We start from the raw sequence: 25585 nt of genomic DNA, 5'->3' as shown, positions 1-25585 counted from the left end.
TTAATAAAAGCGTCAGTGCTAAAAACATTTAACCTGAATAGTGAGACGTATTACCTTGAATTGTCCTTATCGACAGAGATTTGTAGCCTTGTATTGCAAGTATGTGTGTTAGCTGTGATGTGTTGCCATTTTGAGTCTGATGGTATCTTGGCTCCATTCAGATCAATGATACAGGAGGAGGCATTTATCTCCGGACAGATTCCTCCTCATTGTGTTGGAAGTGCAATGAGCTGTCTGTGGACATCTGTCTCTCGTTCCACACACTGACTGCTCAGAAACAAATACATAGACACTATATTCTTTTAGAGCAAGCATTTGAAAAAGAAGATCACACCCCATATGTTCTTTTTAAGTCAATGTCAGTTTACTAGAATTTGCTGGGATGTTTGAATTTATCATTATAGTCAGCATATTTTATTAATTTGATTGTCTTCACAAGGTGGAACAGAGTGTTTTCTGTTGGTAATAAAAGAAGTGCTCCTCTATGTTTTTAAACTCTACAGACTTTCACTAGAATCATTTGGATAATTTCAGCCCTGGAATTGCCAGTCACTATTGGTAGATGTTGAAAACTACTTCATGACATCACAAGTTGGAACAGAACATTTTGAGCTTTGGAAATATAAACAGATTAATAATAAAGGTTTACTCAAACATGTATGAATGAAACAAAACACAACTCCATGTTTTTGAGGAAGTAACAACATTCTGTTCATGGTTTAAAGCTTACAAGACTCAATTTTGCAAAAGATAGGACCTTTAAGACTGAACCCATAAATTGGGCATCAGAGAACGTGGGCCTACTGAGCTTTGTTAAGTGCATCTGTTTGCTTGTCCTAATGGTTGTACTCTACTTATCTTTACATTACATTTGCATAAAAGGTTGTTGCATCCCTTTAAGAGGAATGCACTGGCTTATAGTTACTGTAAAACTATTCCAGGCAACACTAAAGTCAGCAGATCAGATTGACTTGACTCAGCTGAATATTATTGTGGAGACTGGAGAGTACACAGAGTCTGTCTCTTGTTGCATCATTGTAAGTGATGGGCCAGAATAAGAAAGACTGGAGCAGAAGCACTGAAGTAATCAATTCATTTGTATTCTCAGACCACTAGGGGTGTATGAAGAGCACGTGCATCACCATCACAGGAGAAAATGGACGCAATGTATCAGATGGAGTTGGCACTCTTGGATTGTAATTTCTCTTATAATATCTTTGCTTCTGTCCAAGAGCTTTTTTTAAACATTTGCTTAATCACTTGGATCAGTGGGTGCACTGGAAGTCCAAAAGCTTCCTGGCTTACTATGACCAAATACTCAACTAATCTTTTGCCCAAAATGTCTTCCACAGAAACGGCAAATTTGTCCCTAAATGTTGGTGTAAATAAGTGTGCAGATATGATGACTAATTGAAGATGATTGCATAATTGTTCTCTGTTGTCCGGCCGTTTTGATATGTAAATGGTTCGCTCCAAATAGCTTTTATTTTCCCTCACAGCAGGGGTGCTCATCCTCAAACATTACAAAAGCCTGGACTGGCAGCTTATCTTGTTTGCGCACCGGGCTTTGATCAATTTCAGTGAAAGACCAGAGAGCAAGTTCCAGGCAGTGACAGATAGAGGGCCTGAGGATAACTAAAATCACACAGTCACTACTTTTCAGGAACGCAGGATTTACATTAGGCACAGACTAGGAGAGGCATTCAAGTGCATGTGGTAAAAAACAGCCAGGAAAATATTAGACATGTGTTTGGACTCATATTAGATCAGCAGAGATGATAAACTACAATCCACAGCACATGTTGTTTCATAGTTTTAAAGTGTTATGTTAAAATTTGTGTGATGAAGCTCAAATAATGTGAATAATGGAATTTGTAGCACTTCTGGATCAAATGAGCAATGTATGACTACCAAAAGTGTTGTTATATGTATGCTAGATGTTTTTATTAGCAATTACAGCTGCAAAGTTTTAGTGTCAATGGTGAGTGTTCCTCAAGGTCAAGGTTCATGCCCCTGACCCACCCACACATCAGGGTGAGGTCACATCTTCCTTTTCTATGTGAGACACAAACAACCATCATGATCTAAATGTAAACTATTTATCCAGTTGGTGCAGTCTGTGTTTAGTTTGGTAAGAGGTGCTGCAGTTGTGTGTCCAAAAATTGTAATTTAAAGAAAAAATTAAAGATTTAATAAATATATGACTCACATAATCACCATTGTGCTTTGGAAATAATATGAGATTTCCACACTTTGTCTGGGCACATCTGCTGTTGAGACTTGAGGACCTTGAGGCTGTAATGACAACACAGGAGGAGCAAATAGTCTGTTAATGAAATGTCGGCGGTAACAAAACAATTCTCTGCATCTATATTAACAATATTAGAGTGGGCCAGACAGTGTAATAAGTTGAAAGTATAGGCAGTTTTGAAAGCAACAATGGCCAAAGAGCAGAAAATATGAGTGAGTAATGTGAACTTTTTTCAGGTATAAGGTTTCAGAAATGACTGTGTAGCTGGGTAAAAACCAAAAACTGTTATTTATTGTGTTCTTCCATGCAGAAGAGTTCACTGTGTCAGTAGTTATTCTGAAATACTAGGGCCATAGTCGGCTAATGAAATTCTTGGTTGATTAATGACAATCAGTTAACCGCCTAAACGAGCCTTCAACCCTATGAAAGAAAGAAAATTGCACTGCTGCTTGTACTGAAGACTTGCCATTCCCTATAAACCAACACATTATAATATATTTTCTTATTTAGATAAATAAAGAATAATTTAAATGTTTTTACTATTAATAATAATGCATTAGTCTTATATAGTGTTTTTCCATTACATCCATCCATACATTATGCATGCCCTGGAGCAGACTGAAGGAAGCGGGGCTGTCAATCTCAACCATTCATACTAGGCAATATTGGGTGAATGACAGTTTTGCCACTGGTGCCCAATTGTGGCACCCGTAATTCCCTGCGGTCTCCAAGTACTAACCAGGCCCAGTCCAGCTTAGCTTCTGAGATCTGACCAGGCTTCAGCAAGGAGGTTTGGCCAATTTCCTTGACCACTGCTTAATTTCCACAAATATTGTTTGTGGATGGCTTGACCATCTGACTAAAAGCATAAGCAAGGATCTTATGCAGATGTGAAGTGATTTAAGGAAAGCCTCTGCACTGGTTGTTTCTGGATATTGGCAGAAAGTCCAGACCACACCGTTGTATTGTTACCTGCTGCTATAAAAAGGCAGAAGTTAATAATATTTTGGCTGACTACATCAAACATAGAGTATACTGTAATAAAACTCAGGAACAAGCTTTGGGAGAGTAAAAATAACTTCACCCCGACAAGCAAGAGACATGCTATAAGAACACTCTGAACAATATCATCAAAGCCAGTTCGTACCTCTTACAAAAACTGAAAAATAAACCGAACAGTGTCATCATCAGCGAGTGTGAAGTTGTTGTGATGGTGAGGTTCGCCAATAATGACCTCCCCCCTTTCCACACAACTCTTTATTCCTGGAGCGGATGTTTTTTCAAAGGCTTTAATTGGCCAAAGTCAGTCAAGGTAACAAGGGCCTCGTGGGTCTTGTCTGGGCAACATGCACAGTGGCCGAGAACAGCAGAGGCACCATAGACAACAAGGCTGGCGTGTCAGGGCTGCTGCTAGTCCATTGGGCTTAATAAGAAATGCTGCGTAGAGATTCTTCAAACCTGACACAAACAGCCAAAGAGCAGAACCTGGTCAGACCAAGTTCAAAGGAGGAAAAAGAAATTCTTGATATATGACAGTTAGGATTATTTTCACTGCCAGGGATCTGTCAGTATCTATCTTTCCAGCTCGCTCATGATCTATAAATAACTATATGCCCATTTTGTTCCCATAGATACTTGAGATAGAACTGCAAGATGAACAGTAGAGGAGGAAGTGCTTGATTTCTTCTTTTGTATTGTATTGTAAGAAAAAAATAATAATAATAACAATATTGAGTACAGTTAAAATGTCGTCTAGACCTTTAGCAAATCAAATTTAGAATAACATCAAAAATGCATCATTGAATAGAAACTGCCACTCAGGACTTCAACCTCTGTTCAAAAAGAAGCCACATAAAAAATTCTAAATTATAAATATGAAAATATAAAGTATAAGTAACTAGCATGAATCTCTATGCTAGTGGTTCCCAACTATCTCTTGAGTAGTTAGAGTTGTCTCACTCACACACTCCCTGGTGCACTATGTAACTTTTCTTAAAGGCACTCTATCGGTGTCTAAGTGGAAATTTGTTTATCAGTATATTGAATATTATAACCAGAGGTGGGAGTAAGTCATTGTTTTGCGAGTCTCAAGTAAGTCTCAAGGCTTTGACCCCAAGCCTGAGTCAAGTCCCAAGACAAATACAGACAAGTCCAAGTCGAGTCTCGAGTCACTTGCCAAGTCAAGTCCAATGTCGTCTGCTTTGAGATTCAAGTCATTTCAAGTCATTAAATCAAAGTACCAGATTTTTGCAATTTATAAGAATTTTAAACTAAATTGTACTTTAAAAGTCATGGCATATTCCTATGTGAGTATTTATATAAAAGTTGTAGAAATGTACATTTTTCCTTTTTGTCTTGACAAAATCTTAGTGTGAATCATTACGGTCTGAACAGAAAGTATTAAGATTTAAAAGTGCTGAAGAACACCTATTTTATCCGGTAGTCTGCACTGAATTGGAAGGATCATGTTCTGTGTAGTTCCTTCTGTTTTACTGTATTGTACTGTATATTACTGTATATTCCTGTATTGTGCTGTATTGTACTGTATTGTACTGTATTGTACTGTAAATACTGTATTGTACTGTAAATACTGTATTGTACTGTAAATACTGTAGTACATCCAAAGTACCAAACACAGAAGTGGGAGGGACATGTTCCTGTTTGTTTCTGTAAAATGAAGCATCACATTTATCAACTGTAAAGAGAAAAATATTTTCTAAAAACATATATATTTTTAAGGAGAAACATCAAGTCTTCTCCAGTCACAGGCCTCAAATCTGAGTCAAGTTCCAAGTCATTGACCTTCAAGTTCAAGTCGAGTCCCAAGTCTTAGTCCATTTTATCAAGTCAAGTCTCCTCCTAAAAATAGTGACTCAAGTCTGACTTGGGTCCAAGTCACGACTTGCAAGTTCCCATCTCTGATTATAACTAATATATTTTCTTGTTTTATCCTACAGAAACATTATTAAGAATTAAGAGGCAAAGATAAATCAGGTAACAATATATACAATTGCCCTGAAACACTTACATTTTTGTAAATATTTTGACTGAACTACAGTTATCAAATTCATAGCTTCCTATTATTTGTGTCTAAGCATCCAATTGAAAAGGTTTCTGCTCACAAATCATGTTTACTCTCTGGTGTAACATTCTGCGCTAAATTATGATGTCATAAAGGATCGCCTTCTGCCTCATTGTAGGCTGGGGATTAAATTAGCCGAGCCCTTTTATTGTAATATATAGATAGTGTTTTGCCAACAAAGCACACCGGGATGACAGACAGATGGGTAGAAAGATCTTGCTGGCACTCGGATCTAGGACAGTCTGCAGTGAGAATGTAATGCCATTTTCCAGTAATCAGGTTACTGTACTGCGCTCCACAATGCACTAAGGGGATCCTCCTCCTCCGCCGCTGCCATCCCTCATCATTAGCAGCTACAGACGCAGGCTCAGTAAGTAATGACACGGCCTGGCTCCCGCTCTGTCTTTGCCCATACTTTGTCCTTAATGGCCAGGTAATGTTAGAGGAGGAAATTGGCCACTGGAGCTGCACGGCCGGGGCTTTTGTTCTGTCAAAGTGTGAGGCAAAGAGCAAAGAGAAAGTGGAGGAGAAGGAAGAGAGGGGGGAAGAAATGGAGAAGAGAGGGAGAGAGAAAGAGAGAGAAGAGAGAGGGAGAGACAAAATTAAGAGACAGAAAGAGGGAGATAAAGACAGGAGAAAGGAAAGGGAGGGAGAAATAGAGAGAGAATAGAGAGGGAGACAAGGGAGAGTGTGAGAGGGAGAGAGGCAAGGGAGAGAGAAGAAGAGATGGAGCGAGAGAAGAAGAGAGAGAGGTGAAGGAGATAGAGACAGAAAGAGAGAGACACAGAGAGAGAGAAAGAGAGAGCTATAGACCTCTGGGTGTGTGTTACCACTTAGACATTATTATAACAGCTTTCTGCTCTGAGCCAGTCTAAGAGCCATGTGACTGCTGATGTCAGTGATAAGGAGTAGTGCTTTTTAAATATACACATTTTGGTTGACTTTTTGAAATATTAAAATATTTTCTACCCATTTGTACTGGAATGTGCAATATGTCTTCTGTTGTTTGGTTTCATTGTGGTATGTGCTATTTTTTCAGAATACCTGCTCAATTTATGGCTTTGAAAGACAAAAAAATATTCAAATTTTATCTATTTTGTATAGTTTGTATTTGGGTATTAGAAAATTGTTTAACTTTGACATGCATATTCTGAAGTAACAGTTATTTTGTATTTTTTTTATATTTTTTATCCACATTATATATGGGTGTTTTTCGGTGGACATAACTACTTGCTTTGACATTTACCAGTATACAGTTTAATGTATGGACTAATAAAGAAATTATCTGATTGTAACACCTGTAATTTGCAATAACACTAATACAGTTTTGTACATTTAGCTCTCATAGCAATGAACTAGCAATGATTCAGTTACTATTAGCAGTAATGCAAATTTAAAGTACTTGTACAAAGAAGTAAAGACACATTCCTTTATGGGCCTCCAGCTGTGCTCTTTGCTGTGTTTGAGAAATTACCAGCACAGATATAGCATTAGCTGGATCCCTGTGGCTTTTATTGGGAAACAGACAAATTGGGGTCAGGAAGTGAGCTTACAGGAACAGCTTTCTTTAAATGAACAAGAAGAACAAAACGCTTTACATACACTATTTCCCTGTATTTGCACTAAATAGAGATTAAACATTTTTTATCAGTTTATTTACACTCCACTGAGAGAGGAAAATGTAAAGTTACAAAGTGAACAAGCGTACAAGTTTTCTGAAATGGCAGAAACCCATCAGGAGCAAACATGCGTTAAAAATGCTGACACAATTGTTTTTGCCTCTTGGCTCTCTGGTTCACAGATGGTGGGTGCGGTTGATGGAAGTTAATTTATTCCATGATCATTTACATATTTACATCTTCAATAGAATCATTCAGATAATTCAGCCCTAGAATTGCCAATCTCTAGTAAACAAAAGGTAAAGGGTAGCTGTTAACTTGAAAACTACCACTACATGACATCACAAGGTGGAACAGAGCATTCTGAGTTTTGGAGATGTAGACAGATTGAGAATTAAGGATTACTTAGACCAGTGTGAATGAAACAAAAGACAGCTGAAGGTATGTTTTTGAGAAAGCAACAGCATTATAACCTGACTTAAAGCTCACAAGAATCCATTTTGCATAATATAGCACCTTTCATATATGGTTCCTACAGTATGACAGAAATATAGATTTATTTTATTTAACTCATTCTTTATTAGGAGTCCTGAGCAGAACATGCAAATCCACAGGACCTTCTTGCTGTGAGGCTGAAGCACTAACCACTGTGCCATCATGTAATTTTACTGTCTGTGACCATGAGCTTGACAACCTGATGAATGAGAACAAACAGGTGGAGATAAAGTAGAGTGACTTAACAGTGACAGTGTAAGGTCGGGTTAAAAATATTTGAGTGAAACCTCCAGATGGGAACAGGAAGAACCATAAATCAGGAGTGCTGTGTACAAACAGTCCACCTGCCGAGCTGATGCAATGCCCAATACAGCTGCCCCACTGATGTAAGCAGGAGTACGCTGGTGCTACAGTTTGTTTCATCATTTTTAAAGGGAAAAAATACAGCTTTATAAAAAATATTCATACTGAGATCAGAAAATAGACAAGAGCATGAGTCAGTCTCTAAGCAGTCCTTAAGGCAGGCAACGGGTCGTTATTTAATCATTAATTGGTGTTTTTTAGGTTCTAAAATGTGATAATGTCATACTCGCAGATGGGGGTAAGAGCCAGTTTTTCCTATTGCCCTTTGAAATAAAAGTACATTGTACCGGAAAGGTAAATTCCCAAATATGGAGCCTTATCATTTCTACTACTGACTAGACTCATGACCATGCTATATTACCTAAAAAATCTGCAGCTAAACGATATAAATTTTAGCTGTTCCCATCTGTACTAAATAATATTAGCCTATAGAATGCTGTGATGCTTTATAGCCATATAGTATTATATACATATTGAGTAGCATTTACATTGCATTCTGGCATTGCTTTTCTTGAATCAATACATTAAAGTATTTGATCATGTAATTTAGGCTTTAAAGATCCTATATGTAAAATTGACACTTGTAAGCTTTATGTTATAATGTTATTTCCCCAAAAACATACCTGGAGTTGTTTTTTGTTTCATTCACACGTTTCACACATCCTGTATTATTAGCCTGTCTACATCTCCAAAGCTCAAAATGCTCTTTTCCCCTTTGTGATGTCATGATGTGGTAGTTTTCAAGTTAACAGCTACTTTTTACCTGTGAATCAGCAGAGACTGGCAATTCCAGGGCTGAAATTATATAAATTATTCTAGTGAAGGTGTATGGAGTTGTGTTTTTGATGAGGAAACAACATAACACTACTCAGAAAATAGCATAATATGGGCCCCTATACTGCCCAGTTTTAGCGAGACAGAAAAGACAACACTGTTATTATAGTGAGTGCATGTGCATTTTTTTTATTTTTTTTTTTTTTTTTATTATTAAGTGGTTAATGATGTGTTTTACAAGGTTTGATCTGCCCTCAAGATGTTTTAAAGTTTGAGGTATTTGTAATGAAATTTAACTAATTTGGCCTGAAAAAGCCTTCCTTATGTTACTCAGTTGAATTCTAAAATTTATAGCACAAAAATAAGAAACAACCAGACAGGGGGAAAAAAATGTGAACAAACTTTCCCCAATTTGAACTATGTTGTTTGTATCTTCCAAACAAACACTAAACTTTCTTGCTGTGCTTGTGAACTGTTGTTTAACGTCTCTCAAAGCAACCCAGATGCTATAGAGTAAAATGCATTGAACTGATGTGTTTAGTAAGAAACTGACTTGGGTTAGGTGCATAATTCTTACATCTACGAACACTTTCTCTAAATGCCAGCTGTAGTGCAAGCAGAAAACTATAAATCAATCAACCACACCTTTTCCTTTGAATCTTAAAAATGACTGATGATTTAGTGCTGACAGGGGTTTATAAGGATATGCTCGTGTGCATCCTCCAAGGTCAAGGCTCTCCTCCTATGAACACCTCAGGCTCAGTTGTCCTTGCATTTGACATGACCATAAAGAACCGCCCCCCAGTTCAACCTAAAACACAAAGCGGGGGGGAAAAAGGGTGAAGCAGAGAGCGAATAGACGCTTGATAGTTTGCGCTGTCAGCTTTAACACAATCACTCTCCTCCTGCGGTGAAGAGTGGACGTCAAAACAAAAGCCTATTATTGGTGGTGCCATGGTACCTGACATCTCCAGGGAATAGACTCTGCAACTTAGGGTTAGGGTAGAGTCAGAAAGTACAAGTGTGCTAATCCGAGCGAGTGACCATGAATCGAGCCACTGTTACGCAAGTATTACAATTAGAGACATAAGACACAGATGGATTACATAAATGTCCTTATGTTGGCGGTTTATTGAATCATAAGAAGTATGGTTTAATGCAATGCTATAAATGAACACAAATGAAAAGAATCATCGTTAGTAACAAAACGCACATTAGCTGGATGCTTAATTAGCGTGTCAGGAAAGCGAATTATATTGGCCCACATCTACCATATGTTTACAGCGTTAAAACTGCTTCTCTGTTTAAGCTGATGGAGTTACACAATATGAATAATACTATGGTAAATTATGCAGAAATAATGAGAAATGGGAACACATTAGCCACTATTCTGAGTCTTAAATCAGGCTTGCAAAGCAACTCTCACAAGCTTTGTTGTTTTTTCCCTGGCTAAATAATATTGCAGCTAATGAAATGTCCCTTTGCCAAAAAACCACTTGCGACTAACCTAGTGGGACACAAAATGGTCTGTAATGAATACCACAAGCCCATTTTTACATGGATCTTGACACTTACAGAGCTGCCTCTCTCACACTCGTGCTGGTGTACAGTGTCCATCGCATCTATATTAATGAGGAAAAACATACTTCCTGGTGTAGGGTGCAGTTGCCCCTAGAGTCCAGGTTCCTGCGTAGCCTAAGTTGAAATGGACATGCTTTTTACATGCTCTGTGATCCTGTGTTAATCATTTATAAGCATCACCCTGGGTTCATGTTCACGAGTTGCCCACAGGGAAAACTCATCCAGACTCCCGTACATGCTCTGATATTTTTCACCCTGTTCCAGTGCAGTAGGGATTCAATTTGTTTTGTAAATGTAATCCTTGCATCCTAACCTTGTGACCTCATGACCTCTGACCCCATCCTCTGTCAGATAAAACTGGGGCAAATACTAATGTTTCAAGTGCAGCTTTTGAGTGCAAGAACATTTTCTAACATTTTTCATTAAAGATTGATTTCTGCCAAGAGCTGTGGTTGGGGGTTTTAAATACCGATTTACATTAGCCTGTCTGGAATTTCTACATGTAGTTTAATTGAATAGGGTGCTTTTAGAGTTGCATAGGTGTTTTCTAGCTGCTAGTTTGACTTTGCATTGACCAAAATTGAGCAAATAGGATTCATTTACCTTAATAACTGAGATTGTTTTCAAATGAACCTAAGTACATTTTACACATTCACAGTATTAACAGATTTGAAAGATTTTGATTTAATTTATTTTGCAGTTCAATTTGGGCTGGTTGGAGCTTTAATAATAAAAATAATGCATCAGTTTAATATAGCGCTTTTCTGAACACTCAAACACACTTTCAGCTTTACTCATTCACTCCACACTCAGTGGGGATAAACTACTGTTGTAGCCACAGCTGCCCTGGGGCAGACTGACAGAAGCAAGGCTGACAATCTGCACCATTGGCCCCTCCGACCACCATCATCACTCACACACACACCTTTCATACTAGGTACTGTGGGTTAAGGTGGCCTTGTCCTAAGGACACAAGAAAGGTTTTTGTGACTGGTCCTCCACTGTGGCATTTGATTTTCCCAGTGGTCTCCCATTCAAATATGAACCAGGCCCGGTCATAGCTTCCGAGATCGGGGATCAGGCTTTGACAAGCTTTGGGAAAGGCATATGGGGTCTTCTTCTGCCTTTGCTCCTCTGAGGTCTTATAAGTTAGATCACATATCTCTAGGAGAACACACACATCCTACTCAGTAGTTTTATGAACAGTTGACATCTCCTCCTTGGGGATGTATAAAAGGTCTTAGTAAAGGTTAAGGTAAGGTACTTAATTGTCCCTGTTGGGAAACTTGTCCTCTGCATTTGACCCATCCTTCAATACCTCTGGGACAAACTGTCAGGAGCAGTGGGCACTGCAGGGCCAGAGAACCCATTTCCAGACCTTGAGCTCAGTGTCGTCACTACTACCTAAGATGATGGATTTTACCTATTGTCCCAGACCCCAAACCTTCTTGCTGTGAGGCAAGAATGCTAATCACAGCCACTGCCAGATTTGTAACAGTTATCAGTTATGAATAGATGAATGATTGAAAGAGTTAAGATTGCATTTGTATATTTAGTTTCAATATTATTTTATAAAAACAAATGCATAAGTTTATTCAAAACAGTAGAGACCTCTATTGTTGGCTAAAGGGTCATTAAATCCCCCATGATCAATGAAATACATGACCCATTTTAATTAAGAAGGCTATAGCAGACCAGACAGTCAATAAACAAAGAAGATCTCAATTTAATTCTCTTCCCAAATGAATAAAAGAGCAGACATTAAATGTCACCAAAGATTTAAACCATTAATTACAGAAAAAAAATCTGCCTTAGTGCACTGATATTTATTACAATTATTTATAACAAATCTATTCCAGAGCAACAAGATTACTGGACTTTAATTACACATCCAGCATTATCTTCAACAACTGACCAATGCACATTGCATGGCCATAAATACACAGGGATGGAGATGCAGCTTAGAGCATTATTCTGTACAAACAATTACTTACAGAGTAGCTCATACAAAACATGGGATTAAAAGCTAGAACGAAATATAATTATTTATAAGATGCTTTAGTATTTCAGAGCAGTTGTCAATTCTGCATCTTATAATGAAGAAGTAGTCAATATTAACAGAAATTATTCATAAGGCGTTTGACAGCTCTCCACTCAGACTTGTACATTCCTGCTTAACAAGATGCAGTCCTTTACAGAAACACTGATGTACTGTACAAGTCTTCCAGTGCGAGCTGATCTTTAATGGTGTGAACTTTAATGGTGTAGGAGCTTTAGCCCATAACAGTCACAGCCACACACCCGTCCTGCTTAAGCCCTATTTACTCTGCAGTCCTCCAACCCCAAGGGACCACTTTCCACATCTATCCCCATTATAAGGCATTACAGTGGCTATGGCTTCTCCAACAGTGTCACTTCATTTTGGTGAAAGCACATCCTCTCTATAATGAAATACAGTCTGCAACACACCAGCCAAATTAGGTTTACAAAGAAAGAGCAAATGATTATTTCGCTGTATGAGACTCTAATAAGGCTGATTAGATCTTGTGTGTTTGTGGAAAGTGCAGATTAATACATTTTATGAAATATCTGTGAAATGGTGGTGGCTCTGGGCTTGTTATATTGGGCTGTAGTTGTGTTAAACGCACAGCTCTGTGACATTTAAACTGTGCTGTTTGGATAATACACAGACGATCACACACATTCTTCTGTATGTGGCCTTTAAGAGTATGGTCTCAAGACACTGAATCAGAAGAGGGATGGGGTGATAGCTAACATTTACAACTAGTGTTTGTTTTATGATACTGTTTTGTGTCCAAGCTCTAGTCTGTTCCTTAAATATAATATACTATGCAATTCCCATGGCAACAGAGTGGTTGGCTGCTTTTGTGGCTACCTGGCTCACAGTTTTTAGTTTTTAACATCATATCATAGGATTTTAACCAACCAAGAAATTTTGCATGTGCAGTTCAAAGGACACAAGTAAGAGACTGTTGGACTGTGTGAAAACCATAGTTTTCCCGTAGCCATGGAGGTTGTGAAGAGGCAAAGTAAGGAGCTAGTTATGAACCTTTTAGATGCTACAGGCTTTTTACACCATATATGGCCTCCCCCACATGCTAGAGAGATAATACAGAGATGATAAAAAATGCATAATGTTATTCTCAGTGATCAAAAATGTAAAACCAAGATATAAAAATAGTTGCCCCTTAAATGTCACTTTGTTGTGACCATTTTAGCCAGAATAAGCAGTACAAACTTACAACAGCACATCTGACCTCATCACATCTGGCACATCCTAAGGAAAGGCCTGAAACCAATTTCAATACCACATTAAATCAAATATATAGGAAATGTGTGCGTATAGGAGCTTAGTGAACATGCCCTGTGGCTCAGAACTGCTACAGGTGCAGAAAAAGCACCACACCACGGCTTTGAACAAATCGCCTCAAACCCCTTTTGTTGACTTGAGGATTTCCAGCTTCAGCAGGGCTTAAGTCCATAACACGCTGTGAGCGCTGGGTGATGGCAGATATCAAACAGGCAAACACTGTTAGACCTATTTAACAATGCAGTCCAAGCAAAACAGGGCAGTTTTATTGTGCGCTGTGGAACTTTTCTGGTGGAGGGTCCGTCTTGTTGTTTCCATAGAGATGCTTCGCTTTGCCTGGAATGTTCCACACTATACATTTAACAGCTATCTTGCATTTGTTTGGGTGTTTTTACTGCTAAATGTCTTGGAAAAACTTGCATTCATGCTGTGAGTGGGGTCAATCTTTCCACAGATTAGACCTATAACTCAGTCCTGGTGGCATCACTTGCTCCAGCATGTGTGGAGATAGATAATTTTAATGCCATAACATGGAACATTCCAGATGTTCTACCTCCTTCCACCAGAAAATACATTGTGCACCTTTAATAACAGTATGGCTAAATTTCACATGAAACAAAAAGGCAGCTACTGAGCCTTCGGTGCTTGCATACACATATATATGGACTGTTTACTATCATTTTTCAAACACTAAATATTGTTTTGGGTAAATGAGGCGATAAATGAAAATAACTTCAGCTTGCTTGTGGGTCTCTGGTAAAGTGTAACTTATGCTTCATTAGATACAGTTGTTTGAACACTTGAGATGACTTAAATCTGTGCCATTAATTAGTCCAGTGGCCTGAATGGCTCTTCAGTCATACAGAAAACAAGTCTGTGAAGAAGAGACATAAACTATTAGAAACACAAATTTGTCACGGGGTGTAATACTCTGGACAAGAATAATCTTGACAGTGTCTTTGGTTGGTTGAATAGGAGAGTTAGATCATGTCTGCAAACTGGACATGTTTATTAGACTGGCAATGGTTTAATGTCACATTTTTCAAAGTGCAGCACTCAAGTGAACTCAAGCAGGCGATAATGTGTCCTGAAGGAAAGAGAAGGCATTTTATTGTTCTGAGTGGTGCCCCAGGATATGATTAGTGTTGTTGTAAACTAAAATGTCTTAACAAAATCGACCAAATGTATTCCTTGAGGACTCAGTCATGTCTACGTAAAATAATGTAATAAATGCAAGAGATGAAGCATAGAAGCTGCACAGCTCAGAAATCCTCTCACAATATAATTCATCTCTATTTTAAAGTATTAGTTCAGCTTATTCCCAGCATTAAATTGAGAAGGCACTATTGACTTTAATATATATCCTGTGAAAAACTCTATACCTAAAGACTTGGTCTCTGCAACTTAAAATTCAATATACATTTTAATAAGGATGACATGGGATTTGATATTGCCATAATCTGAATATTTTTATAGAATGGAGAGTTTTGGGCATTTTTTAATAATTTTATTAGGATACTAATGGTAAATGGTAACATTTTTATATAGTGCTTTACACTCACCCATGTCAGGGAGCTGGAATTGTACTGCCAACCTGTGGGTCAATAGATTTGACTGTACTAATGATGCTTTATGTCAATAACAGGATTCAAACCACCAACCATCAGATCAGTGGACAAACACTTGACCAACTGAGCTACTGTCACTCATGTTTTCCATATTCAGATCTATATTACATATTTTTAAATCTTATGAAACTATTTCCTGCATAAACTATGACTCATTGTGGTTAATGTAGTCCTTAGTCTGGAGGCACAGAACTTTTATATTCTCTGAAAACAATATGAACTGAGCTTATGTAACACTTCTTAGAATCTTTGCTGCTTTCCCAATTACCCAATTAATTTTCCGCTGAAATCCCACAGTGGCCAGGTGTTTTGTTTGTATGTGGATGTTATGCTTTCGTATTCATGATTCAAAATGGTAACAATACATACCTGTTTTAGAGAGTGTGGGTTTTTTTTTTTTGTTTGTTTGTTTGTTTGTTTGTTTTTTAACTGAATGATGAAGTTATGTTAAACTTAAATGTTTTTATGTGCGAGAAAATGCTAAACAAAAAGAAAAGGTCTCAGTGGAATAGATTGCATTGCTTCCTGTGTGATGAATCATGTTGTCTCCCTATTATAACTCCACCATAGGGTATAATGTGCATCCTCATAAGCTAAAATCCCTGTGTTGAAAAGCTGTAAACAATGCCTGGAAACTGACGACTGTTAATTTACTGGGAAAGAGGAGCCAGTTTCACAAATACTGAAAAACCCAACAACAAAAGCTTTCCAAATGTGTAAGCCAATATAAACTGAATGGTGGGAGGTAGATATTATCTCACTACTGGCACTACAGAGCAGCCCATTTGAAATAGCATCATCTGTCATTCAGTGAAAAAAAAACAAAAAAACTTATGTTGCGGTTTGTTGGAAGCATTTCTAAATTATCCCTGGCTTTGTAACCGCCACTCTGCCAGCCAGATATTCTCACAGATGTTCATTTAAATAGAGAGAGTGAAAGCAGGAAAGTGAACGCAGGTGGCTGAGAAGACTCTATTAATGGCATTAGGCTTTCAAGATTAGGCTCCCTCAAGGTACAGCACAAACACAAGACCTGACGGTAGTAGATAATAGACATGGTGAAAAGTGCTAACAGCCGGACTGACAAGAAAGGGTTTTTCGACACACCTTGTGGTCATTTCCGTCAACACAAATGAGCAGTAATTTTAGCCCGGAAACTTTTTTTGTGGATGAGATGTGTAGTCTAATGTACTAATGTTTTCAGCACATTGTGGGGACTAAAATCTCCATCCTTGGCTTGCTGCCCTTATGAGGATTAAAATCAGGTTCCTATAATATAAATCCTTAATTATTTTTAGATTAACGATAGGATTTAAAGTTCATATATGGGTTATTTAAGGTTTAGGTTATGCAAGTTGTAACTATAGTTAAATGTCCTACATTACGTAAAATGGATTCCTGTGAGCTTTAAGGCATGTTAGAATGTTTTTGCTTCCTCAAAATCTTACATGGAGTCATATTTTATTTCATTCATACATGTTTGACTAATCTTGGTTTATTCGTCTCTCTATATACCTCCAAAGATCAAAATGCTCTGTTCCACCTTGGGTTGTCATGAAGTGGTAGTTTTCATGTTAACAGCTACTACCTTTTAACTTACGTTCAAGACACATTGGCAATTCCAGGGCTGAAATAATTAAAATTATTCAAGTGAAGGTGTATTACCACATTACATCACAAGTGTGAATAAAACAAAAGACATCTCCAGGTATGTCCTTGATGAGGAAACAATATTATAATATAGCTCAAAGAATAGCATAATATGGGCCCTTTAATGTTAGCATTAGTCTTAGGAAATGAATGTAAGTCAATATAATGTTCCCCAAAGGCATAGAAGCAGCATATGTGTGTTTTATAATCCATCCATAGATAGATAACCTTTGAATCAATGTGGGTGTATAGACATTTCACTATGACCTCTGGTGCAATGAGATTTCCTATTCTGTCATCTTTGCAAAGAGTTAAATAGCTACACAGTTAATACAGTGACAGATGCTAAATTGTACATGAAGGTATAATGCATAGGACAGGACATAATTCACCTTGAGTTAAATCTGCTCCTCTCTAGGGTCACTCACAACAGTAAATAATCGTACTCCCATTGCTGATTAATTTAAACAATACATTGGCATTGACTTTATGCCAGATGCCCTGCCCTGATGCAACCCCATTCATTTATCAGAGATTAGCACTAGAATATACTCTGAAGTAATTGACTACTAAGCATTTGTTGTGTAAAATATAGTATTATAAATGGAAACCAAGTATGTAAAATGTGACTCTTTTCATGGTAGGCATTTAATGTGGTTTGTTGCATACTGCATTATTTAAAAGATTTATGGCGTCTGGAGAAAGAGCAGTATAAATAGTGTTTGTGAGCACTTTTTATAGACTTTCCGGGATTCTTTTACAGCCAATATAAGTTATGACAGTTTAAGCATCAGATATTTGATATTCATGGATTCAAAGAAAACCTGCATAGAAGCCATATTGATTTTTACTCCATCTGATGAAACACTGCAACTTTCCAGGGAAGCACATATTCATACTCCTGGATTTTGTATTTTTGTCAATCAACTATACGCAACATCTTATAAAAATGTGAACAATATACTTTTTATAGTTCAAAGACATTAACTTAGAGATTCTTGGTTAGTTTTACAAATATGTTTAATCAACTTTTATTACAATTGCACTGAGTAGTTTTCAGACACAAAAGCTTCATGTTGACAATATTAAATAATTTAATTTTTTTTGTTTTGTTTATCCTTCAGATGACTTGATTTTTGCCATTTCTTTGCTCTAACCTTTGAAAACATGTTGTGCATTATTGAATGTTTAGTCCTGAAGTTATGTCCAGACAGTTACTCTTACAGTTACTCTTATTTGTCTAGTAGTTTTGCAGTTTTTTTCTTAGATCACTATTTTTACTTCTACTTAAGTAATATTACAGTACTTTTAGTTGAGTATAAAGGTAATAATGTAAAAGAAAATTAACATGTAAAATTATGACCTAAACGTGCCATTATTTCTCACCACTTGTCCCACATCGCTCATACACAGAACACATGGCTCTGTGTAATCGTGTCTCTCAAACAGCACGTCATCCCTGTGTACACACCTTCACATTGTACAGTGACCCATTGCCATAGTGTTGTTGTGGAAATGTCTGTTACTTCTGTAGACAGTCACACAGTATGTCCATCCACTCAAGTCAATAAAGTGTTATATATTGTAAAATACCCTACAGAGGGGCTAATCCTTTGGTTTGTCCAACTTTCCTGATTGAGTCGTTGTTGATTTCACTGTTGTAGGGGAAAGACTGTAGGTCTGCAGATAAGACTGTTGCCATGGTCCTGAAGGAGATACCCAGTAAGGCGTCATCAGAAGGCAAGCCCCTCCTCGCAGTGACTACCAAGGTGGGCACAGCATTTCAGCACCCTCTCCCCTGCCATCCGAGGCACCTTTTCTTTCTACTCAATTAGCATCCACGCTTAAAGCTGCTACTACTCTCAACTGTACTAACTAAGCTTGAGCATCTCCTCTCTTTAAAGCTGCTCTATGGGGTATGAAACTTACATTACCGCAACTATTTTCAAATCAACACAAGTCAAAGCCAGGGGTGGAAAGCAGCTAATTATAAATACTCACATAATTACAATGGAGTATATTTTTCAATCCTTACTTGTACTTGTAACTGAGTATATCTGAGGAATGTTTCTTCATTTTAAACCATAGAAGTTACTGAGTACTGTACAATTGTTTCAATTGTCCCAAATGCATAGATGTCTCACCACTCTCTGCTCATCTCTATATCTATTTACAAACAGACAAAATGTAAATGATACACTTGTTCTGATTGGCCAAAGCTTAAAGAATATTTGGATTATGGTTTAAAATGACTAAATACACTGATCAAGTTGTATGTAAAAGCACAATCTACATTGATCCTAAAATTGCATAAAAAGTAACAAGTAACTAGTAGTATTGTCAAGTGTACCTTTTACATTAACTTAAGTACAAATTTGGTAACAGTAAACTTGTATTTGACTATATTTAAAGCCAACTAACTCCATTTATTTGAGTGTACATTTTCAGTACTCTTTCCACCACTGGTCAAAGCACAGAGCGTCTTTCCAATTACAAAATTTTAAAACACTGGCCTATAATTACTGTAGTCAAACACCGCTTTCAAATTAACCTCTGAATTCTCTCACTCAGTTAACATTGATTGTGCATGTGGCAGTGACGCAGAGGGAGGAGGAGGATTAACTTCAGGGTCAACATAAATTTATTCGTTTAATCGGGTCAAAACAACTGCTCCTTACTTTTTACACCTCATAAGCAGCTGATCTTCGGCATAAATTGTGTGAATGTTGTTTTTCGAAATGCCATGCTTCTTGACATGGCATTGGCTTGGACATCTGTCTGCAAACATATGCTGCAAGAGCTTCAAGAGCTTTTTATTTCTCTGAGTTTAAGCGGATGATGTTGGAGCTCCAGATGTCAGCACCACAAGTTTTGTGCTTTGTGCTGATTGAGTGTGCATTGCTGTTTGTGTGCCAGCGTTTATGTGTTTTAAAGCATGCCCTAACGCCTTTATTATTTGAGTGTCTTGGTTTGATAAGCTGCTAGATAATGTCCCAGGCCATGTGGAACAGACAGAAGTTGGAGTCAGCACTGTACACTCATCACACAAGAGGGGAAAGTTGCAGCATGACTCTGCACTTTCCCCAGAACTTTTTACTCTTAAATAGCAGATGCTCACTCTAGACCAGGGCTGCACAAAATACCAAAATCGAATCAAAATCGCAATTTGAGTTGCTGCAATTGTGAAATCACACAGACTGTAATTAGATTATAGAGTGTGATCTGTAAGGAACATAACATCCAGTCTTTGTTTTCCCTGTAATTTAGACCTTTTCAAATTCTACTGGGATGAACAGAAATTCATAGGATTTTTGGATCAGTCTTCTCTTAATTGTTTATAATTTGTTTAAAATGTGCAGTTTGAACAGAATCCACTAATCCTCAAAGGTGTAGTGTGTAACTTGTTTGTCTGGATGCAGATGTTATTTCTTTGCCTTGAATGTTCCACAGTAGGGCATTAAATATATCTCCCCTTAAAATACCTTAAAAACATGTATTCTTACCATGTACAGGCTTGCTTCTACATGGATCTGATGATTAACCAGTTTCCACTGTGATTATCAAGTTCACACTGCAGAATAATCAAGGCAAAATAGTAATATCTCCATGGAGATGAGTGGCGGACCCTCCACTAGAAAAGTTACACAGTGCACCTTTAAACATTATATTATATTGCAACTCTAATCACAAATACAATACTTCATATGCATTTTTTTTTCTAAACTTGTTCAGCCCTACTCCAGACCATACTGAGCCAAGCCTCACCTTATTGAAGGTTCAGACCCATTCCTGATGACATGTGAAAGGGTGAAACCACAGACATATGTTTAATACCAATATATAATGTGTTATGTAGCAGCACAATAATTTAATATAATCTGCCCATCAGGATATATTGCCATTCTTTAATATGATTTGTATGCATATAAAAAAAAAAAAAAAAACATCCACTATTTCTAACACATCTTTTTCCAATTTCTTGCTGATTAGAAGAAATTGGTAATAGCGCAATCCAAACAAACGAGAATAAAAGTATTTTATTTGCTGTATGAACAGTTCCTCACCAAATCCTTAAATCAGGATGGAACTCTTTAATTACGCATTCTTTGAGTAACAGGTGGATTTAACCATAGACACTGGTCATACTCTAATATTGATCAAATGTAAATTGTGATGGATGTGCCAAGAAATGTGCGTATTTCTATGTCTATTCAGTGTTGGTGGATAGGCTGCAGTTACCTTTAAACCCTGAGAAAGAGGTAAGGTGAAGGAATTCATTAAAAGGCCAAAGGCCAAACTAAACGTGATCCTTAGAGTCTTTCTTTGTAGCCTCCAGAGTACTAAATTGTTAAAATGCAATGAACATGCTGAGTGATGTTACATTTTTAATGAATATTGCACAATAATGTTTTAGATCCATGGCAATAATTTCCATTTTGTTCAGTTTTACTGTTTATTTTTAAACTTACTCACAAGGGCACACTTTCCCTGAGGGATTTTTGAAACAGCGAGACAAAGAGAAAAATAATATATGATAAAGATGATAAAGCCAAAACATTTTCACAACCGTTCCTAATGGTACTTTGTTGTTTACATGAAGAAGACATGAGCAGATGCTGCAGGTCAATGTTGTTTTCTGTGAGTGTTACGTGAATATTTCATGCACATTGTGAGGAAAGCTCTCAGCATCCTTTCACATTAAGAGTCCTTTCCTTTTCAAATCACTGGAGGGGTTTGTAAATTAAAGGTAGACTATGTAACTTTTCTGTTGAAGGGTCCACCACTTGCATATCCCTATGGAGATTTCTTTTTTTTTCTTGGAATGTTCCACAGTATGGTTTAAAAACATTTATCTCCTGGGAGGTAAGCAGTTAGTGCCACCATGACATAATGAAGGTCAGATCCATGAAGAGGAGACCCAAGAATGTATGTTTTTCTGGGTCTTACTGAACAAAACAAACCACATTGAATGCTAAACAAGATCAGTTTCATGCCACTAGGGAACATAACAAAGTAAAAAACTCCATATTTTTTTGCTGGACCCTCCACCAGAAAAGTTACATAGTGCACATTTTAAAAAGACATCCATTCTCCATGATGATAACCAACCCTTTGCAAACTGAACTCTCATATGTAGTGGGACTTCCTGGTCGGACATTGCAGACAATCGTGGTTGCTGTGGTCCCAGCTCGATGTCCCTTAGCTAGTGACAGAGGATAAGTGACAGGCAGTGGCTCCTTATGCCACATGTCAAGTCCACTCTACTCCATTTGCCTTCACTTATATAGTCCCAGTGGAGCTCAGAGTCGGAGGTGAGGGCTCTTAAAGATGACTGCACAAGGTTTAAGTCTAAGGACAAACTAAGGTACATTATTAATAACAATATATTCCAATTCTACAAGCAATCATGGGAAACTGGAACAGGGGTATTTCATTACAATTATAAAAAAGCAGTGTCCTTAGATGACACTTAAATATCTCAATCAGTTTCATGCTGGCATTATCTTTCCTTCCCTTTCGGCTTTTCCCTCTTGGGGTAGCCACAAGGAATCATCTGCCTCCTTCTGTGCAGTGATTTGCATACTAATTTGTCATCCATAATTCTGCATGCCTGGATCGTTAAATACAATATCATAGCTGTTATTGTTTTGATATTTAGTCACACCACTGTAGTTATCTATATGAGCCTTTTAAAAAGTTAAAAAATTCTAGGCAATTTCCCATTGTCTAAGGACATATTACAAATGGAGTAAAATAATGTTCAAAATGGATCTTAGAGCTCAAAGCAGTATAGACTTAAAGCAAAGTCCTCATCATTGTCTTCATATTGTTTGACTTGAGGACTTTTGCATGACTCATGAAACTTGCTGCTGATCAGACCAGTGGGAGCAGGTTCTACAGCACGGTCACTGCTGCCCACGAGAACAAGGACTTCTGAAAATATAAAACAGATGCTGCTGTACCAAACAATGAAAGTCATAGCACTTCCTCTTGAGAAGTGCTATAACTGGATACATACAGCACATGCCATTTGAGGCCAGATATGCTTTCAGTTTTTAAAAATGACTCTTCTTTAAAGATGTACATTTCTAGAGCCTCCACTACCTGCTTGTCTCCATGTCGATGTTATTGCTTTGCCTGAAATGTTCCATAATAAGGCATTAAACAATCTATCTTCATAACCACAGGGATGTGATGCTGCAATCGACTAGGACGATTTGCAGGTCAGTTCTAAGGAGAGGCAAGCCCACTCACACACAGTTAGAGTTCATGTTTCTGTAGGTATTTTAAGCAATATAAACAACTGTATTCAACAATAAATACAGGACAGATAAGTTTAATGCCGTGCTGTGGAACATTCTATGCAAAGCAATAACATTGACATGGAGACAAGCAGGTGATCCACCTCCACCAGAGAAGTTGGATAGGTTTCCATTAAACTACTTTTTACCTCGTCTCTTACCACTTTCTTACACCCATCCTCTGCTCTCCAAATATAATATTTAAAAATTCAATTCCCTCAGCATCAAAATGAGTCAGACCCAAGTGACCCAATTAACAGAACATTTTCCATGACTTAATTCTGTGATCGTGAACATATTGGCAGATATTTTTTTAAAGATCATTATCAAAAACAAGCGCAAGCAAAATGTTGAAAATTCGTGCATCACTGGACCGCTTTATTGTAATGTGTCAAGAGGCTATGTCTAATAATGGGCTGCTAATAGTGAACCAGTAATTGGTGTTAGCAATCTAGCAAAGTGGCTGGTGTATTTCCCCTGATGAATGTGGGAAGCTCTCTTATCCTCATTTACTGGATGAGTGGTAAATGCACATCTTCTTCTCTCAAACCCATTATTTAAAATTGGCCCTTGTGACAATCAGGGGAAGCTCCAACTCCTGTGTTTACAGTAAGTGTAAGAAATGTGTCCCGCTAAATGGGATTTAACATTATTAAACAGCAGCAAAGTGTACCTGAACAGCTTGCATCTTTAGGAGATGATTATCACTGAAAAAGAGCCATCTTCTTATTACGTTTTGTGCATTATGTCAGATTTTAAAGCTGACAAAGTATGTAAACTTAACTTTTAACAATGTTAAATTTGTTTCCCCTCATCATTTACTTGCCCAATATTTGGAGTGATTAGTACATGTTTGAACAATTTTTAATCACTTATTTAAGTGCTCATTGGACTGCCAACGGCATAGGCCCACTGCCCTGTACTTCAATTTTTTTTTTTTTTCTTAACTTGTAGCATAGTGGTATTTTTGCACAAATGAAAAAAAAAATCTGATACTTGTTTGCGTGATCTGCAGCTATCTGCAGCTATCTGTAGCGGTGCCGAAAGCTACACAGCTCTTTGTTATGATAACGTTTGCGACAACATCACCTCCCATTGGGCACCGCCGTTGTCATCACACTTGTTTCTTTTCGTAATGTGCAAAATTATAACATAACAAGCCATGAGTGACAAAGTTATTATAACTATATCTGACACAAGTACAATATGGCTTTAAGACTTTTAATAAAGACAGTACTACAGTACTGAGAGCATTGTTCATTGGTTACTGATGTGCCAAAAAAAAAAAAAAAATTTAAAAAAAAATATATATATATATATATGGATGGATAGATAGATAGATAGATATCAAAACACATTTAATGAACCAGACGATAACAACATGCAGCTCAGCCCATGGAGATTTTGACAGATCTGACCTTTAGCCAGTCTGTCAATGGGGGCTATCAAAATGTACACAGAAAAGACATCCCTCTTCAAATATTAGTTACCTGACAAAATTCATAAAATGTTACTTTGGTTTATCTTTCATTTACGCATTACAATACAAAATTAAATCCTCGCTTTGCAGAATTAGTCGATATTTAGAGTTTGAAGGATGACATGTATAGAAAGTAATTTCATGAAAATAATGTATGTGCTCCTATAAGCCAGAAGCCAAAGCCCAATTATAGTTTCCAATAATACTATTTACAAAGTGTATAACAGACTAATTATATATCAGCCAATAACTCTGAGCTTCCCAGAATGCAATGCAATGAGTGGCCACAGCTGTCTATGGGGAATGAGCTGAGCAGAAGCTGAAATCTGACTGTTTCACTATAACTATTGAACCAGACCTGTATTATTTATTATGAGCAAATTGAAAACAAATTACCAAATTACAGCATTTTTGCAGAGGAGCCCTTATTCAAAGTAATATTATCCATTTCTGTCCGTAATGTGATGTATTTTTTATTTTATTTTTTGCCTTTGCCAATAAAAGAAAAAAACTATCCCTATACCATTATAGCCACTAAATAACCAATAAATCTATCAGCCCATGGAGATTTTGACAGATCTGACCTTTAACCAGTCTGTCAATTTTGTTAAAGGTGTCTGTCACCTGCTTGTTTCTGTGGCAATGTCATTGGTTTGCCTGGAATGTTCCACAGGATATCATTAAAAATAAGTTAAATGCCATACTGTGGCAATTGAGTGATTGAAGAAAAAAACTTCTACAGCTCAAATCCTTTTGTGTTTCCAAAAAATAGCAAAGAAAAGGTATACACAAAACATATTTTCCATCTTATATAGAACGTAAGTAAGTCAAGATAGTAATTATCATGACAGCGCTACAAGTATATTCCGCCAAAAAAGTTACATAGTGTACCTTTAAACAACTTGAGTAAATACTTTTAAGATCACCATAGCTGCTAATGGAGCCTTTAGCTTCTGTTTGTAAACTATCTGGCAAAAGCAAATGTCAGGCTTATTTTTGCCAGATTTGCCAGTTCGCTGCAGGGTTAAC

At 37.3% G+C, this 25585-nt stretch overlaps 1 protein-coding gene across 3 annotated transcripts in view; it reads left to right on the top strand.

Annotated features, from left to right (window-relative positions):
* The window catches only part of pex5la (peroxisomal biogenesis factor 5-like a), a 70478-nt gene that overhangs the window by 17594 nt on the left and 27299 nt on the right, over positions 1–25585 (top strand). For all 3 annotated transcript variants that reach the window (XM_055164679.1, XM_020924637.2, XM_055164678.1), the window contains exon 2: positions 18439–18543. In XM_055164679.1, coding sequence (XP_055020654.1) covers positions 18439–18543 — 105 coding nt within the window. The remainder of the gene's footprint in view (positions 1–18438; positions 18544–25585) is intronic.

The sequence above is a fragment of the Boleophthalmus pectinirostris genome, unplaced genomic scaffold (assembly GCF_026225935.1).
Source record: "Boleophthalmus pectinirostris isolate CB_2022bp ecotype Guang Dong unplaced genomic scaffold, ASM2622593v1 HiC_scaffold_7, whole genome shotgun sequence".
Lineage (NCBI taxonomy): Eukaryota > Metazoa > Chordata > Actinopteri > Gobiiformes > Gobiidae > Boleophthalmus > Boleophthalmus pectinirostris.
The sequence above is the reverse complement of the archived record's forward strand: the minus strand, read 5'-3'. Positions and strand labels throughout refer to the sequence as shown.